General features: G+C 43.3%; 2 protein-coding genes across 3 annotated transcripts in view; one reads left to right on the forward strand and one right to left on the reverse strand.

The window, feature by feature from the left end:
* cpped1 (calcineurin-like phosphoesterase domain containing 1) overlaps positions 1-11,611 on the reverse strand; it is a 51,883-nt gene extending 40,272 nt beyond the window's left edge. Inside the window, exons 1-2 of the mRNA XM_031297997.2 lie at positions 11,382-11,611; positions 5,555-5,773 (exon numbers count right to left, since the gene is read on the reverse strand). Of these exons, the coding sequence (XP_031153857.1) occupies positions 5,555-5,773; positions 11,382-11,445 (283 nt within the window). The 5' untranslated portion in view covers positions 11,446-11,611. The remainder of the gene's footprint in view (positions 1-5,554; positions 5,774-11,381) is intronic.
* A 1,705-nt stretch (positions 11,612-13,316) lies between these two features.
* The window catches only part of shisa9a (shisa family member 9a), a 61,515-nt gene continuing 57,054 nt past the window's right edge, over positions 13,317-17,777 (forward strand). The window contains exons 1-2 of one of the 2 annotated variants that reach the window (XM_031297995.2): positions 13,317-14,298; positions 15,032-15,138. In XM_031297995.2, coding sequence (XP_031153855.1) covers positions 13,787-14,298; positions 15,032-15,138 — 619 coding nt within the window. In that variant the 5' untranslated portion in view covers positions 13,317-13,786. The remainder of the gene's footprint in view (positions 14,299-15,031; positions 15,139-17,777) is intronic. The other variant, XM_031297996.2, reaches the window with a different exon arrangement.

Below are 17,777 nucleotides of genomic sequence, written 5' to 3' on the forward strand. Positions count from 1 at the left end.
AATAGATTTTTAGAATTGGACAGGAATTTAAAGTGCATCTGGTCAAATCAATAGCCAAAATCCTCATCAGCACAGAAACTGAAGTTGCCTGAGAATCGTCAGAAGGCCTGTGCTTTTTCATAGATAAATATCAGCTGCTGTCATGGGGGAGTTCAGTGTTTACAGACTCTGGCAGGGAAACAGAGAGGGCTAATGTTCAAACCTACCTCAGTGAGAAATATTCTGTTGCTGAACCCTCCCAAAGCTGATGTTCTTCACAGAGTGCATTAATTAGATTAGGACTGCCTCGGAGGGCAGCTGAGAATACATTAATCAATATATATCAGACATATTCCATTCTCTTTAAAGACTGATGACTGTCAGAAAGCCCGCTCGGCTTCTGCTAACAACACATATCTGAGAATCTGCAGCCAAGGACGCAGTATAGGAAGGGTTTGAAAATGTAAAAACTTGCTAGATTCTGTATATTTGCGCTAGGTATAACAAAACACCACGTGTCGCCTATTATACTCATCCTTTCGGTTACGTATTTTGGTCAAATGCTATCCACCATTTCCTGAGGTGCATACATGCATTCCTTTGGGGTCACAAATAGACATTTCTGCCCGAGGCTCAGAAATGACAGCGGCATCGGCACCATGAGACTCAGATTACACTACACACCTATTTGGAATCCAGTATGACGCAAAAAAAAGCATGACATTATAATGGTTTCAGTCAGAAACAGTCTTGTCCTATTTTGCAGTTATGACAAATATATTTGACATTGGAATAATAGCTCATGTCAGAGCAGCTTTCCTGCCTAATCAGAAAGGCATCTCATGCTGGGCAGGTCAAAAACTAAAACCCACAGTGGAAGCAGAGTGAACAGAGGCAGCTTCAACGCTGATAAGTCTGACGCCTACACCTTACAAAATAATACAAAGGTCCAAATACCTGATGTAGCACAGATATGTGGTACATTTAAATGATAATCTATTGATCAGCTTAAACATAAAATGTAATTTCCCCTTGGGGATCAATACAGCATGTCTTCTTCTTCAAAACTGAACAACAGTTCAGCTTGCAGCAACTAGCACTCAGAAGTGGCAAATATGCTGCAGGTAAAGGCTGGGGTGTGGTTGGGGGATTATTAGTTACGGTTTAGAGACGGAGCTGACACGCGTAGCTGATGTGTGCCTCCTCAAAAAGGTCACTACGCGTACTAGGGTTCACAGCAGCAACAGAGATACCACATGGGGACTGCAAGAACTGTGAATGGTCAGCTCGGGTTGCTTGGGTTTTATACTTCAAGTTTCCCCAGGGAGATTGTTAATAGTGAAGATAGTCTCGCATTGCCAGACCTTCCTCCACAGCGCTGCGGAGGAGGGTCTGGCTAGTGCACATAGCATTCCGGGATGGGAAAAAAGCATGCTCTGGTTTATTGGCATTTCTTTAAAACAATCACAATCATCATGGGCGCCGGACAGAGCCACGGATGCCGCTGCAAAATACCCTCGGGAAGGAACTTGTTTTGGTGGAACGTGTACGTTCAATGGTTGTTTTAGTCGTGCAACAGAAAACTCAGTTTGGACAGATAGTCTAGCTAGCTGTCTGGATTTACCCTGCAGAGATCTGAGGAGCAGTTAACTACAGTCCTCATAAATCCACCAGTTTAAAATTACAACACCACAAAGAAAGCGGAAGGTAACTGACATCCGGCCGAAAAGAGGGACATTCCGCGGAATTCCCGGCAGCACCAGAGCAATCCTGGAAGTGGAACGTCATGGATATAGACTATAGTGAAGACAACCAACGCCCGGATCACCCAGTGGTATCTGACTTTGCAGCCATTTTACTTTAAAGTGATCCATAGAGCGGGAGCGCAGATGCCCTTGTCCGACTTCCTATCCTGCCCCCATGGGAAGCGGGGGCTGGGAGAAAGTGACTCTAATCTTTTGCTTTTTAATAACACATATTTGCAAAGCCATGTCCACTACGCTCAACCAAATGTAACTCTACTTCTATAGATCTATGCATAGGGCTGTCGCGGTGATGTGGTATCTACATATGGTATGTAGATTGACGCACGTAACGCGGAATAAGACTTCACAAGCGCACGTTCCGCCTGGTAACTTTTAGCTGTCCGCCGTTAGCAACGGCTGTTGAGGTTAGCACAACAGACAGATCGGTCAGCTACAATAGCAACGGAGGGAGAGTTCTGTACTGTATAAGCCACAATAAGGATGGTGAGTCGCCGTTGCTCCATCGTCCAACGTAGGGAATGTGAACAGAAACACCACCAACATGCAAACGCACATTCGACCACAACACCCGATGTGCCGATCACCGGACAGGGAAAAAACAAACCGGAGACCAACTCCCTATCCCCACAGCTTTCAAGCAGCCTTTAGACAGAGCGCTTAAATCATCTGTTAAATGCCCCCTTTGATTACCTGCCCTAATGGCTGGTAGGTTGATCAAATTCACCTGCATTTGGCTGCTAGCGGGTGCTGATTTCCACTTTCTTAAAGGTGCTCTGCCACACGTATTTCATTACTTTGTGGTAATGTCTGAAGTTCTACCATGGACTCTGTAACATTTTTTGTGGAAAAAATGCCTTGGTTACCTTGTTTCAAGCCATTCTAGCGGTGTATAGAAAGCCTGCAGGAAGACTCAGCTCGATTTGTGCCAGTTCTCATTAATATTCAACGAGCTAAGCTGCTTGACTCTGATTGGCTAACAGCTAGCCAATAAGAGCCTGGCTATCAGCATCCTTTACCCAGCGCAACTGGGTGAGCTCATGAATAGTAATGAGCTCAGGCAACACCACATCAGACTGACCAGCTTTTGTAATTGGCCTGATTTCTCCACTTATTTCTTTTCAGTGGCTAGAGCTGACAGAGGAGGTAGCAGTTCATTTTCACATTCACGACATAACACAAACACATATGGACCTAACATATTTCAAAAAATACAAGTAGAAACAGTTTAGTGTGGCAGGGCACCTTTAACATTTGTTTTCATTATTAATATATTTAACATCCACTACACGCTGTAACGATCACCAATAATGTAGCTTACCCTCCTCTTGTTTTCGTATTGGACCAGCATCTGCTGCTGCCGATCACCGCGTCGCTTTTAACGAATGTCACGGGAGAGTCAAAAAACAGCGCCTTCCAGAGACAGTAGCGACAGCTGGTCCGGGGAGATAGCTCCGCAACTGCGGCAGGAAGCGTAATGTGGAAGTAGTTTAGTCCCTCGTTCAACTCATGATAAGCAAGCCCAACGGACACAGAGTTTGTTAGCATTAAAGTGTAAAACAAGAAGGGCCTAGTCAAACATTAACATAGTGGTTGTAGTGGTTGCATGCCAGCCCCCTGCGGCTGGCTTGTTAACACGCATAGCCTAACGTTGCTCTATATCATAAAGTGAATGCAAACTGTTATTGTGAAGAGTATATCTAAGACATGATGCAGTCTGAGCACATACAATATATCCGTCTAGTGCTGTGGTGGTGCTATTATTGGGCGAAATGCCACATTGTACTATAAATCAAACTTTGCCACTGACCTCTTGCGTCGAGTACAAACCCTGCTTCAGCATCAGCAGTAGCATTTAGATGTACAAAGCTGGAAATAGATCACTAGATAAATCAATAGATGTATAGATCAGCTGCTGCTGATCCGTTGATCTGGGTGGCACAAAAGAGTCTACACTATAAGTTCAATTTCTCCAGATCCAAACTGTTTGTATCAAATATCAGATCACGTTATTACTCATAACAGAACTACTGATTAAAATGAAGATTGTGTGTATGAAAAAACAGTGTTTCGGGTGATAGTTGATGATCCTTTCTAACTTTGCTCAGAACCGTCCTTTGATGTCTTTAATGAAAAACAAGATATCAGCTTCACTGAATCTGTCAACACGCAGCTTTTGGGAGTGCTGAATACAGACGAGGCATTAAACAAGTTGACTGGTGAGACGTAGCCTAGAAATCTAGATGCACTCTAGCGGCAGCAAATGTAATTTGCAGCCAGGATCAGTCTAGCAACTCTCCGTTGGCTTGCGAGCTGGAAAAACCAAATTCTGGTCAGGCCAATCACATCGTGTATAGAGTCGGTGGGCGGGCTTAACATAAGGACGGCAGAGTTGCGAAGGTTCCCTGCTACTTGAAAACAAAGTAGATGGCTGTTGCTGCCGGCGAACAGCGCTCTTTCGAATCGGTTTTGGCCGCGACTCTGAAAGACTTGGAGTTAAGCACTGAAGTCATTCTTTAAAAAGGAAGCTGTGTTCGGAGTTTTATCTAAAAGTTTAATCTATCAACTAGCGTTGCTCTGGTTGGCTATTGCGTGCAGAGGGAATTTGAAAGACAACCGTTTACCCCTCGGATTGAGCCCTGCCAATGGTGAGTTCCATCTTGATCAGATCAGATCCAACATCTTGATGTGGGTCTGGCTTGTCAGGCTAAGTGAGACGGTGTGCAGTGCATGAAATCACAGCTTGTGTTTCTATATAGTTTGCGGTCATTTGTTACTTGAGAGAGCCATTTCAAACACTTTGAAATAAGTGCGGCATTTGCATGAGGCTGCGTGATGTACCAGATGCCATGAGATAACGCTCGTGGGACCACAGCTGTGTCATTTGGTCTCACTAAAAGAGGCTGAGCGGAGTTTAAACTCACGCCACTGGCATCTGTGAGTTCACATTATGTCCTCCAACATTAGGCGTTTAATTGGCAGCTCCACTTGTTGATGCCGGTATCTTGTTTGTCCGTGGGAACCTCTCTTCGCTACTGTGGCTTGTTTTCGTTAGTAAGCATGTGCTGTTGTCGTTTCTTTACAGCCCTCAGAACTCAGCATGTATTTATTGCTCAGACAAGTTGAAAGTATCTCAATGTTCAGCAAAAGCAACGTACTTCAAAACAGTGTTTCATCACAACGCAACAGCAGGACGCCCAGAAAAAATCTGTTCATCCACAAAGACTTTACCGGGTGAAAAACTGCAATCACAACCTCGTTTTGAGGAGAGATGGCAGCAGTAATACTCTCATGTAGTTCTTGAAATCTACAAAATGAACTAAAGGTTGTTAATCTTTGTGTCGTCTTCCCGTCGACCACTTGTCGAACTTGTTGTCCTTCCGGGTCGAAATTGAAAATGATCTTTTTTTCTGTGCTTTTCTCAACGTTTCTGTTTTGATTTTTTCAACGCTTTTTTAATTCATGGTCAATAAACTAAATTTATATAACATTATACCTATGTTTTTGTTAAAAATATCAGAAAATATGAATTAATTTGACTAATATTTAAGATCAGAGGATGTTGAGTGGATCAAAGACTGGTTTATGTCAAAGTTTAGTCTTTTGAAACCATTTTAACATTCTTCTCAAATGCTATAACATTGAGTAAAACACCCAAAATTCAATGAAAGTAATCATTAATTTGACCTGCGAAAGAATGTTGTATGGAAGCCATACATCCATGTATTCATGTTCCTTTGGGCAATTTGGTTGAAAGAAACCCAACACAAGGGTTAAGAGCTGTGCATGTGCTTTATGTGTTCTATCCCTACCTGGCATGGCATGGACCAGGTCGCCACACAGCACCATGAACCTGGGCCTGGGTCTGAGCTGGTTTACCGCCTCCACGGCCTGCTTGGTGAGCTCGACCTCCTCGGCCCACTCGTCCCCTCCGCCGTCGCAGTCGCCCTCTCTCCAGGCCTTCATCAGCCCGAGCTGGGGGTCGGCGGCCTGGATGAAGCAAAATGGTCCCGTCCACTCACGCTCTGCATCTGGATCAGGAAGAGACACAAATGGACAGAGACGGACACCAGTTACTACCAAGACCACAACACGATTTTACTTTATTTAAAGCTGCATCAGGCAACTTTAACACTAGCCTGGTCCTACCAGACTCTCGTACATTTCATTTGTACAGAGAGTCTGGCCACTCTCCATTGGCAAGTGTTAACTTCCTTGAAGGCGGGTACTCTGTTGAAGTTTAAAACTATTGGATCTTCCCAGAGCCACTCTGGTAGCCTTGCTCGCCCTCCTACGTACCGTCTGGTAGGACCAGGCTAACAAGAGGGGAGACGACAACAACTAGAGATGTTCCGATACCGATAACAGTATCGGTATTGGCTCCGATACTGCCTAAAATGGGAAGTACTGGAGTTTATGCACCAATCTAATACCACGTAATAAAGCCCTAAAGAAAATCTACGTTAAAGTAGTTTATTTATGTTCTTTTTCCGTTATAACTGACTGTCAAACTGGATAATAAAAGAAAGTTCTGTGGCATTCATGTTTCACAAAGAGTTTAACCTGAGCCAGACCGACAACAAAGATAGAAATCATATCACATCCATACAGGGATAGTAGTATACAGCTGTTAAAACATAATAAAATATATGACACACTGGTATTGGATCGGTACTCGGTATCGGCCGATATGCAAGTTCAGGTATTGGAATCGGTATCGGGAAGCAAAAAAGGGCAAAAAATCTCTAAAAACAACTATCAGCTTAGCATCGCTAGCGTTCGCCTAAGCCAACTTCTTCACCACTAAGGGAGCGAGCTGGAAAATCAAACTCAAACTAGCGCACGTCACGACCTCGTCATCGTTCTCAGCCACTCCCTCTGTTCGCTGATTGGACCGCCAAAGATTTGGTCGAAGAAAACCCAAGAATATACCACAAACCCAGACGGAGTACTGAAGGAAAATTAAAACTGAGCAGAAGTACGTAGGAGGGCGGAGCCAGGCTACTTTAACACACCTGAGCCGTTTTAACCGAACCCTGGAGCGTTTCATCGGATAGTCTGGTTTGTTTGGGGGTGGTGTGAAAGCTCATTCCAACTCTGGCGCGGACCAGACAACCCGAACTCTGGTCCGCTTGAAAACGGGGGTCTTGGTTCGCTTCCAAGTGCGCTAGAGTTCACTTTAGGTGAGAATGCAATCCGACCCAAATATAGGAAGTGAACCAAAAAACAGTGCATTTACTAGCCTGCAATTTTAACCTTGCACACAATTTACGGACTATTCTGCACACGGGACAGGCATTACGTGGGGACCTTTGTTCATTTGTAATAATTGCAGAGGTCGTCTGTTGTCCTAATCCCATGCAAGTTTGCACCGTCTGTAATCAGTCGAATCAGCATCTCAGTGATTTGGGGCAGTTGGGTTGGCTGCATTGGCAATTATAAATTAAAGTTTTGACCTAGCCTTGACATCGTATCCAGGGGATAATGTTAGTAAATTTGAGTAAAATACAGACTTCACTTGACCAGTACGAATACGCCGCACAAAACACAGACGAGAGAGGGAGAGGATTTCTAAATCACATGAGGTCCCCTGGTAATACTAGTCTTGTGCGAATAGGGTTTTCCTGTAATATAATTTAAGGGCTAATAACTGAAATCTATAACCTAATATGACATTACATCGCTTGTCGTCTGCGTGACAACACATTTCTCTCATCAGGGCCCTCCCGCTCCTTTACCCGCCGTCTCGTCAGCTGCTCATATTCCTCGCCTTCTTCTGAAATATTAGAAACACTAAATCAAAACCAGAAAAACCCGAGACGTTATAAATTTGGTGTTGCTCCATTATTTCGGAGCCCAGAAGTGTCAGTAAGTTTCGCTCGGATATGCTGTCTAATAGACCAGCGACCGTTTCGACTGTGTGACATTGCTTCACAATATTTGGTGTCGTTTGACAAAGTGCAGTGTGAACACAAGCCAAACCGTATGAAAAATGCAACTGTTGCAACTTCACCCCCCCACCCCGAATCGCTCTGAGTCTACCTAACTATAGGTGTGAAAGCGTCCTAAGTGTTGTTACACATTTATTTCACTGTGTTAAAAGGTTCCTTAGTGTTTTACATGAGCAAAATACAAAACTTACTTTAGATTCTCGTACAGTTTAATACATGTAATTGTCTGTCTTTACATTACATGTCATTTAGCTGGCGCTTTTATCCAAAGCGACTTACAATTGCTATATATATCAGAGGTTGCACGCCTCTGGAGCAACTAGGGGTTAAGTGTCTTGCTCAGGGACACACTGGTTGATGTATCGCAGTGGGAATCGAACCCAGGTCTCCCACACCAAAGGCACGTGTCATATCCACTGCGCCATCACCACCCACCAACCCCCTCTTTACAGCTTGAGCACTTAGCGTAAAAGCAAGTATAGTATATAGTATTTAGAATTTTTTTGCATGACAAACACATGGCTAAATGGCAATTAATACTGATTTACATTAGGGATGCTCGATAATGGAAAAAAATATGATCACGATTATTTCGGTCAATATTGAAATCACGATAACTTAACACCATTACTCGTTGACTTCTGGAAAGATGTTGCAATTATTGAACTTAAAAAACAGTGGAAAAGGTTAAATAAATCAAAAGTAAAAAAAAAAAAACACATACATCTGAAATTTGCCTTAATACTTTTCCTATTTAAACTTTATTTTTTCATTCAGAACACAAGAGAAAATAAGCAAAATACTTGCAAAATGTAATACGCTAAATATAATAATAATTTAATAATTTTCTCGATTATTCTGTTTTTGTGATCATTGGGAGCCAAAATCATAATCATGATTAAATTTCGATTAATTGCACAGCCCTAATTTACATGCACAGATTTAAATATAAGTGTCACCTTACAATTTGTGAAGTTGCATATGATTGGGGACTTTTGCTCAAATGTAAACTCACATAATGGACACAGTATTTTCTTAGCAGTTGACCTATTGATTTATCTGCCGGGGATTAACTTCACATTCTGCCAGCATCTGAACATTTTCATCGCAGTACGTTGAGGTCGCAGGGTGCCTGCACAGAACACTGCACATTGTAGCATGCAGAAACATAAAAGCTTTAGTGATTGTCATCACAGCATTCAGTCAATCAGCGGTACAAGGCCTGCTGTGAAAGCGTCATGTAGAAAGCCTTATATATCTTGATAAGTTGAAAGTGTTGTGATTTGGATGTAGGGAGGATGTAATGTACGACCTTATGTTAAAGCTGTACATGCTCACTCAGTGAATAATCACTTCTAAATAATTAACAAACAGCTACGTGTTTGAGCATGAATGGCAAAGAACAAGTGTTTTACATAATCCTGATATTGCGTAACAGAAGGGCCCTACATTCTAATCCCCCTCAAATATTCATTAACCAGAAAAACTGTTCCTGGCTTTCCATGTATAGAACGGAAGCGGACACTCGACACGGCTTGTCTGATGGTAATGACAAGGTTCGACATGAGGGACACAAGAAAGAAAGACCGGCAAAGTGATATGAAAAGTGTCCCTCTTCTTGCCCGCGTATGGACAGATGCAAAGAGCAGGTGTAAACAGTTTGTGCTCCACTTGTTTCGTTTCCGGAGGATGTGTAAGCAGTACTGCTGTCACCGTGGAGAGTCTGCGATCTACATTCTGTGCAAATCCCCTCACTCACACACTCAGCAGGGACTACTACAGTTGCTGTTCAACATCCTCTGTGTTTAACACGCCCTCCAAGTGTCTCTCTCCTAAATGAGTGTATGATAATTCGGTCCTCCAGAGAAACTTGAACAAAGACAGGAAAAGAAAGTGCGACAAAGAGTGTCGCTTACAAATGATCCCCTTGGTGTAATTGACATTAATAAAACCAAGAGGGGAAACGCATTCTAGTTTTAGGATTATCATCATTATGTTTTCAACCAAATAACTTTAGAATGCCTTCAGTCCAAACTAGCCTGGCCTTGATCTTAACTAATGACTACACAGTGAGGACTGATGAAGGATTTTGAATTTGAACAGCTGCTACTGTAGTATAAAAGTTAAGTTCCCTTTGTTTTATCGCAGAAGTCCACGACAGTCCATCAGCATTTACTTTTTAAGAGAATGCAGACCAGATCACCTCTCATCAGCACATCTTGTCCCATCTTGAGTGTTTGCTTATTGAAATTAGCCAACTTCTTTGAGTGCCCTGTTAAGATTTTTACAAAGCTGTGAGGCGCACTCACACAAATCCTGCAAAGTTTTTTGTTACACTAAGCATACTTTACAGCACAATGTCTCTCTCTGGAGTCAGATGTGTGAACTATTTCACAGACAAATAATGAAAAAAAAGGACTTGCAGAAGCCGACAAAGCTCCCATGACAGGAGATAAGAGGCAGCAGCCTTGTGTGGCTGCGCTGGTCGAGCACAACTTCAAACATTAATCGCACAGATTTCTCAGGTGGCAGATTGTGCGCTCCAAACAAAATTAATCATCATCTGAGATGAAAGCACACGGGGTCTTGCTTTTGCAGCAAATAATAACATCCTGAACATTTCAGTTTCCTTCCTTGAGTTCCGTTGTGCTAACTGGTTTCCTACAGTAGGTGCTTCAGAACCAAACAGACTTAGGTTAAAAGACCATAAATGAGCTAACCTAACCCTAACTTGGAAAGTCCCTTTAGCTTTTTTTTAACTTTCGGTTCTCTACTACTACTAAAACATCAACACCGCAGACGAGAAACATCAGGTTGGGTGGTGGCAGCTATTTCTGTTTTATTGTGTGAGTCTCACATAGTATATGGTCATCATTATAAGTGTAGTTCAGTTTAAAACCCTGAAGCTACACCTGCTCCACCAGTTGAACTTCACCTGTGATCCTGCTGCATTTTAATGCGTCTTCACTGCCACACAAAATGATAATAGCAGCAACAACAAATGCAGGTACTCCAACATGATGAGCACATTGAACCTCGTTGGAGAATTAATCATAACTCAGCTGGCAGATGATTACTGTAATCCTCGAATGTCCTGACTGCAGGGCTGAACCACTTTACTTATGAAACTTTTTAGATTAATTTAATCTACGAGGTCTGCCACAGTGACAACATTCGAAGTTCCCCTCCTCAGAAATGCTTAAACTTAAATGTTTAACAGTTAAACGTTGCTGCAAAATTAGGGGTCCTCGGGATTCAATGTAAGTAGACCAAAAAAGTTTGAAGTATTAGCCCACTCACAGTACATAACCACCAACTATTAACTACAGACATTGATAGTAGGCTAAAGTATTAACAACAACAAAAACGGAGTATTGTTTTGCTGCACTGACTTGATTCATTAACGCCAACGTCACTCTAACACAACACTACTCATACGCTTTTAATTTGTAAACACAAGCTAGCAAGCTAGCCTTGCTATGGTTGACAACAGTGACTCGGTTATTAAAACAAAGCTACACAAAAGCTGCCAAGTGACTGCGTTTGAACTGTCAGACCATTAACCTGCAGCCAGCAACAACAACTCGTGTAACACCTAGCTAGCTAAGTTAGAGCGAGTTAGCTAACGGGTTAGCATGTAAGTTGGCTAACCCCGGCGGGGCTAAATAAGCTAATGACTTTCGGCTACCTTCAGTCAGTCCGCTGAAAGTCCGATGTTCAGCCCTGAGAAAGATATCCTCACTCTCAGCCATAAGATCCAAATGTGAAAGCGTTGTCCGAGCGAACTAGTATGTGACTTGAGCCTTCGAACAGGTTCGTGTAACTGTTGGGTCGTCCCTGCTGTCGCTGACTGTGGTGACTATCGGTGATCGACTACACTGCCTGTTGGTGAGTCTGTGTGACTTTCGCTGCAGCGGCCCCCAGTGTGGCTACACCATGCGGGCTTTCCTCACAAATAATAGGCCTATAGACTTTATCTTCAGGTGCTGTAGCATAAACCGTTATAAACTAAACGTCTGTAGTCCAAATCATTTTGCATTCCGTGTTAAAAACTCCGGGAAGCCCCTATATACTAATGTTTTAGGCTATTAACAGCCACCTGTTAACACAAAGATAGGGACCTTGGACAGAGTCATGGGGCCTTTCAGCACCATGGAGAGAGGTGGTTTAAATTCAGCATGCTCCACTCATCCTCTTTTTTTTATCTTACTGGAGAAACTGCTTATCTGGTTGCTTTAGTATTTCGTAATTATATGTATTTGAATAAGTGTTAATTATTGTTTTTGCTCGGTTTCACTTCATCAACACAGTTCAATAACATTGAAGGTCCTTTAAATGTCTGCTTTGTAACCACAAAATTAAAATAAGCACAGACCACTTGTGTTTTTCTCACACAGCACCTGCTTGACAAAAACAACTGCACTTGAGATAGCCACTAAATATGTACTCCTATACAAAGTGTATTGCTTAGGCCTTAAGCCTATTGTGTTTGCTAAAAAGCATCAGTGTTTTTGAAAATATTATTCATTTTAAGAAGTTTTCTAATTATCCGATACTATTTGGTAATAAGGCTCTTCGCTTTTTTATCTGGGTAAAACAATATGTATCAAGCACTTTGTCCGTTGTTTTGAGAATGTACCTATCTTAGCGTATATATCTTGGTTAGGACACATTTGAACTAAGGAGCGGGGTCTTATGAGCATTACTGCTTAAGAACCCTTACTGTTTTCCAAAAAGTCCCCAGGGATCTAGTAGGCATTACATCCTGCGGCCACATCTTTGTTGAAGGGCTCTTTTTCAAAATGCATTCCCTGCTTTAGAAACGGTGCCAGCCACTGTCTATCGTAACACGTGTGATGTCAGGATTTCCAAAACAATGGCAACCTACGACTGAAGTGAAAAAGGGAGGAAAGGCTCCCACGCCCTTCCTCGATGGCAAAACCGAATAGTGATGTGCGTAATCCCAGTGGCGCTGGATTTTACGCACAAGACCCGGCCGCCGCAGCTCTCATACAGTAGCTCATATTTGTCATGCAGAAGACCAAATACATCACACACAGAAACACACACACACACACGCACACATTCTCACACAACATCCATAGTTTCACACATGGTCAACATAATGTAGTCATATATGTAGTGACTTTCAATTAAATGAATATATCCAGGCCTAAATAAGCAACTAAGGGGCGAAATAGTGATCTCGTTTCTGACGCGTCCGGTGCGCTGTGTAACTTTGAATTCGGCGATCCATTTATTCGCAGATCTGTAGCATAGCCTATGTGCTTCAATGTAAGGTTCCATTCACGAGTCGGAGACGAAAGTAAAGTGCTCGCATTAATCGGTTTATTAAACAACTCAAAACTGTGCCGAGAAACCTTACAGTGTCACAGTGTCTCACAGAAAACGGTAACAGAGATCAATAAACAAAACATTACGCACGGTGCGTACAATATTACGGCTGCCGGTGCCACTGTGTATCCGGGGGCTTTTATAATAATATTTCCCAATAAAATGAATGTGTGTATCTCTCTCTCTCTCTCTCTCTCTCTCTCTCTCTCTCTCTCTCTCTCTCTCTCTCTCTCTCCAGCCCTCGCAGTCTCACTCCCTACCCATGTTTTCCTCCTCCTCTCCTTTTGCGCACCAGACTCTCCCACCCTCGGCTCTTCTATTCGCTCACAGCGCTCTCATACACTCGGTGCGGCTTGTGTCTCTGCCTACACCTGTGCGTAAGAGCGCACCGATGGATATGTAAAGTGATGCGCTCCTGAAAAACGCCAAATCTGAGCCTGCATTAATGCCTTTCTGGGAAGACGTAGGCCTATAGATGCGCTGCAGAGCGCGCGCGTTGGGGAGCAGTTTGTTAGATTAAATCAAGTTCATTTCACGGAGATTATTTTTATTCTGCGCGGTTGTGTTGTTGTTTACGGATGATGATATGTTAGTAAAGATGTTCATCAGCACGGATGACGGTGCGTTGCTATTTGGATGTGTGTTTCTGGACTTTTCAGCATATCATGACCGCGCGCCCTTTTTCCTCTCTCCAAGTCTTTTCGTTTCTGCGTGAAGTTGAACGGAGGAGAAAGCACGATGAGAGGGAAATACTTTCTCCTCGGCTTCTTGTTGCTCAAACTTATGGCTCTCGTGTGCAAGGCTGACGGGGAGCCGGGACTGCTCGGAGGATTCGTAATGATCGCCACCTCCAACGGCTCCAGGGAGGAGGAGAGCGTGTCCGAGGAGACCCCGCACACGGAGGACAACTGTCGGGGTTACTACGACGTGATGGGCCAGTGGGACCCGCCGTTCATCTGCAAAACGGGCAATTATCTGTACTGTTGCGGCACCTGTGGCTTCCGCTTCTGCTGCGCCTACAAGCACTCGCGGCTGGACCAGAGCACCTGTAAAAATTATGACACCCCGGTGTGGCTGAAGACCGGACAGACTCCCAAAAAAATGAACAAGAACCACGACAGCACCAAAGACAAGACGAACTTAATTGTTTACATTATATGTGGAGTAGTGGCCATTATGGCTCTTGTGGGGATTTTCACCAAATTGGGGCTCGAAAAGGCGCACCGGCCTCAAAGGGAGAACATGTCCAGGTGAGTCTCTCTTTCTTTCTCCCTTCCTCTCCCTTTCTGCCTGACTGCTTCCCTCAGTGCGCTTGTTTACAAAGACAGTTGCGATAGTAGCCTACGCACGCAGCGGTCTGGCGCGCGACGTGTCGTTCATTTCTCCATCTGTTTCTGTGCACATCACAAGGATATTATAATGCGAATCAATCACAGAAACGCAGCAACATAACAGCACTGCTTATGTTTCACACACAGGCTGTGGTTCCTTGGCAACCAGAGCAACTCATGTACTGAGACTCTTCATGGGGGAAAAAAAAAGTGGATACTGCATGCTCACTCCACTCCAGTCTATCCATCCATTATTATATTATATTATAGCATAACAATACATGAGCTACTCTTCTCCTATCAGGCGGACAGTTGCTTTCACTCCATTGGGTATGATTGTAGATAAGTGAGAATGCTTCTAAACACCTCCATAGTGTAATCTAATAGGCAGGAGTGTATGTGCAGCAAAAAAAACCCAAAAAAAAACAGGACAAATGAAACCAAATATTTTTCCAATTCATTAGGGATTTTCTTCCCCCCTCTTACCAGTTGGCTACCCCTCACAGGTTCATGAAAAGATTCTGTGCAGCAGTAAAGCCCAAATGAATAATTAAATTAGCCATGTTATGCCCAGTTCCTCATGTCTGCAGCCCTCATCCATCACCGCCTCTCTGTCTCTCTCCTCTCCTCCCTCTGTCTGTGTGTGTGGCAGGGCCGTCGCCAGTGTGCTGCAGGGCGGCTGTCCAGGTGAGCAGTATCGTGGGGAGGAGGCCCTAGGGATGCATTCGCAGCACTTTGTTTCCAGGGCCACAAACCTCCGTGAGTGGTTGTTTTTTTCTAAATATATTTTAGACATCTCATTGCTGGGTTTTGTAGATCAAGATAAAGAGGTGTGGGTGGGGTGTGTGTCAGCAAAAAAAAAAAAAAAAAAAGCTGATTGAATGTGTCCAAGTTGGTGTCATAGGCCCTTATGAAGTCATCTGGAGCGTTTTAAGAATGCAGGAGTTACTCATCCAAGCTGGGCTCAACTATTTTCAAAACCACCGCTCATATCTGGCTGATGGTGCGTAGTCAGAACATCCAAAAATACAGTATAGTATACACACACGGGGAGAGCGCACACATCCCTGCAGGCGTGTTTCTATTTTGTTTCAAATGACAGCATTGGGTTTTGTTTCATCTCGGCTATCCATCCATTTCATAACGCGTTGGAAAGAGAATACCTGCCTGCCTCTTCTGCTGCTTTCCAAATGCAACCGTTATTCACCGTTTTATTTTTGTTCATGCCTACATGATATAATGAGGGAGAGAAAAAGGGAAGTGGGAGTGTGTGTGAGTCGGTGAGGAAGTAAGTGGTTGTGGTGATGGTAGTGTGTTTGTGTGTGTGTGTGTGTGTGTGTGTGTAGGGAGAGGGGGCTGTTTGAAGGGTGCTGGTGGTAGAATACAGAGTGTATGAATGCCATCTATTTCTGTTGCGTCCCGTGGGCTGCTACAGTACCAAGATTCTTTGTGTTTTAACACCGAAGATCAAACAGATGAATCCATTCCACACAAAAACACAAAAATACACACAAAAACACACACACACACACACACACACACACACACACACACAAATATGTGCAAACTCGAGCGTACAGTACATACACATCACGAACACAGTCAGCACACAGCATTCAGATCCCCTCAAAGTTGCATCATATTTCTTGTGCCAAAACAAAAAGCAGATCTAAGATTGAGCATGTGTTTTAAGACCGTACTCACACTGGTCCTGTTAGAGGACTGGCTTTCAGAAATCAGAACTCAGAAAAGGGTTTATTGCCAAGTAACACAAGTAATTTGCCTTGGAGGTTGGTGCATACATAAACAAATACATAAAATCCCCCAATTTCTTGGGTTACTATCAATCTATGCATGATTGGCACCCGGTATACAATTCCATCTGACGGCAGTTCAAATCTCAATTGAAATTGCACGTGAAGAAAAAGACTGCATATTGTCTTTTTGAATGCATGTCACCCCTTTGGTGCACAGCAAGGCAAAATAAATCCATTTCACACAGTAATTGCGTCTTGTGTTGAGTTTGAAAGTCCTACTTTCCCGGAAAAGTGAACAGATTTCCCAGTTGGATGAGATTATTTTGCAATTTTCCAATGCAAATAAAGCGGTGTCAAGAGTTCCGTTCACATTGGCGGCTTGCTTTCGCTTCGGTTGAGAAAAGAACGTTGTCTTGCTCTAAAACAAGTTTAAAAAGTTCTTTCTTTTATGGCAATCTTGCCTCTTACAGGTACCCTTCCTAATTTTGTTAAAGCACCAATAGCATTCGCAAACTTTTCCGTGCAGGTTGCAGTTTATGTTGGAAACTTTACACACAGTTGAGTTTAAACCATCAACAGCAAGCTGGCAAAAAAGAAATTATGGGATTTTGGGGCGCTGTTGATTACTATAAAAGACATAAAGTGTTCATGTATAGAAGTGGTGGTGGTATGGGGGTTTTGAGTAACTACTTATATTTGCGAGAATGAGAATAATCTGTATTACTACAACAGCTCCCATCAAGGTGACATAACCCTACTCAGCATGAAGCAGGACGCCCACAGGAACCATCAACATCATGACGAGAGCACATCTCATAGAAAAGGGGAAGGGAAGGTTGCATTCATTAAAATGGGTTGGTTTCAGAGGCGTGGGGGGGAGGAGGGGTCTTATTATTTTTTTTAAAGTGCTACCAATACCAATAAAAGAGATGAATACTACTTTTAGTAGGTGTTGGGGTCCGCTCGAGTCTTTTTCTTCTCTGCCTCACTGTGGGAGAGATGAGATAGCGTGGTGGCCTTTCACCTGAGCGGCCAGGAGAACGCTGCTGTGAAATAGAGATTATTATTTGCAGTGTGGAATCTGCTCCCGTGAACCTTCCAATCCTCGGGGTTGTAAGTTATCATGTGGAATTGTTATTAACCTCTGTGATCTGGTGGGATCCTCCCCGATGACAGCCACCTGATTGGTTTACGGGTCCCTCCGCCGGACGAGGAAGACGATTCATCACGGGAGGCACGATGGTTGCAGGGGGAGAGAAATTAGATATGGATTTGCTGGATATGGACATGTTATTCTTGTTTTAAGTGATAAGAAGAAGATAAATAGACTGAACAGAGCAAGATGATTTTTTGTTTAATTAAGAGAGCCGCTGGACAAACAGGGAAGGGAGAGAAGAGTGAAGAGCGAGGCGAATGTAAAGATGAGTGCTTGGGTTGAAATGCGTGCGTGCGTGCGTGCGTGCGTACAAGGGGAGTTTGTTCAAATACAGTGCATGATTGTACTGAAAAATCTATTTTAAGTACCAACTACATATTGATTAAACATTTAGCTTATGGCTAGATTGCTCCATTACTGGCATCGAGGAATCTGGTCTGGCAGGTTCGAGCTGCTTATGTAGGAGAAGAAAATTCCTTTGTGTG

The sequence above is a fragment of the Sander lucioperca genome, chromosome 22 (assembly GCF_008315115.2).
Source record: "Sander lucioperca isolate FBNREF2018 chromosome 22, SLUC_FBN_1.2, whole genome shotgun sequence".
In the NCBI taxonomy this organism is placed as follows: Eukaryota; Metazoa; Chordata; class Actinopteri; order Perciformes; family Percidae; genus Sander; species Sander lucioperca.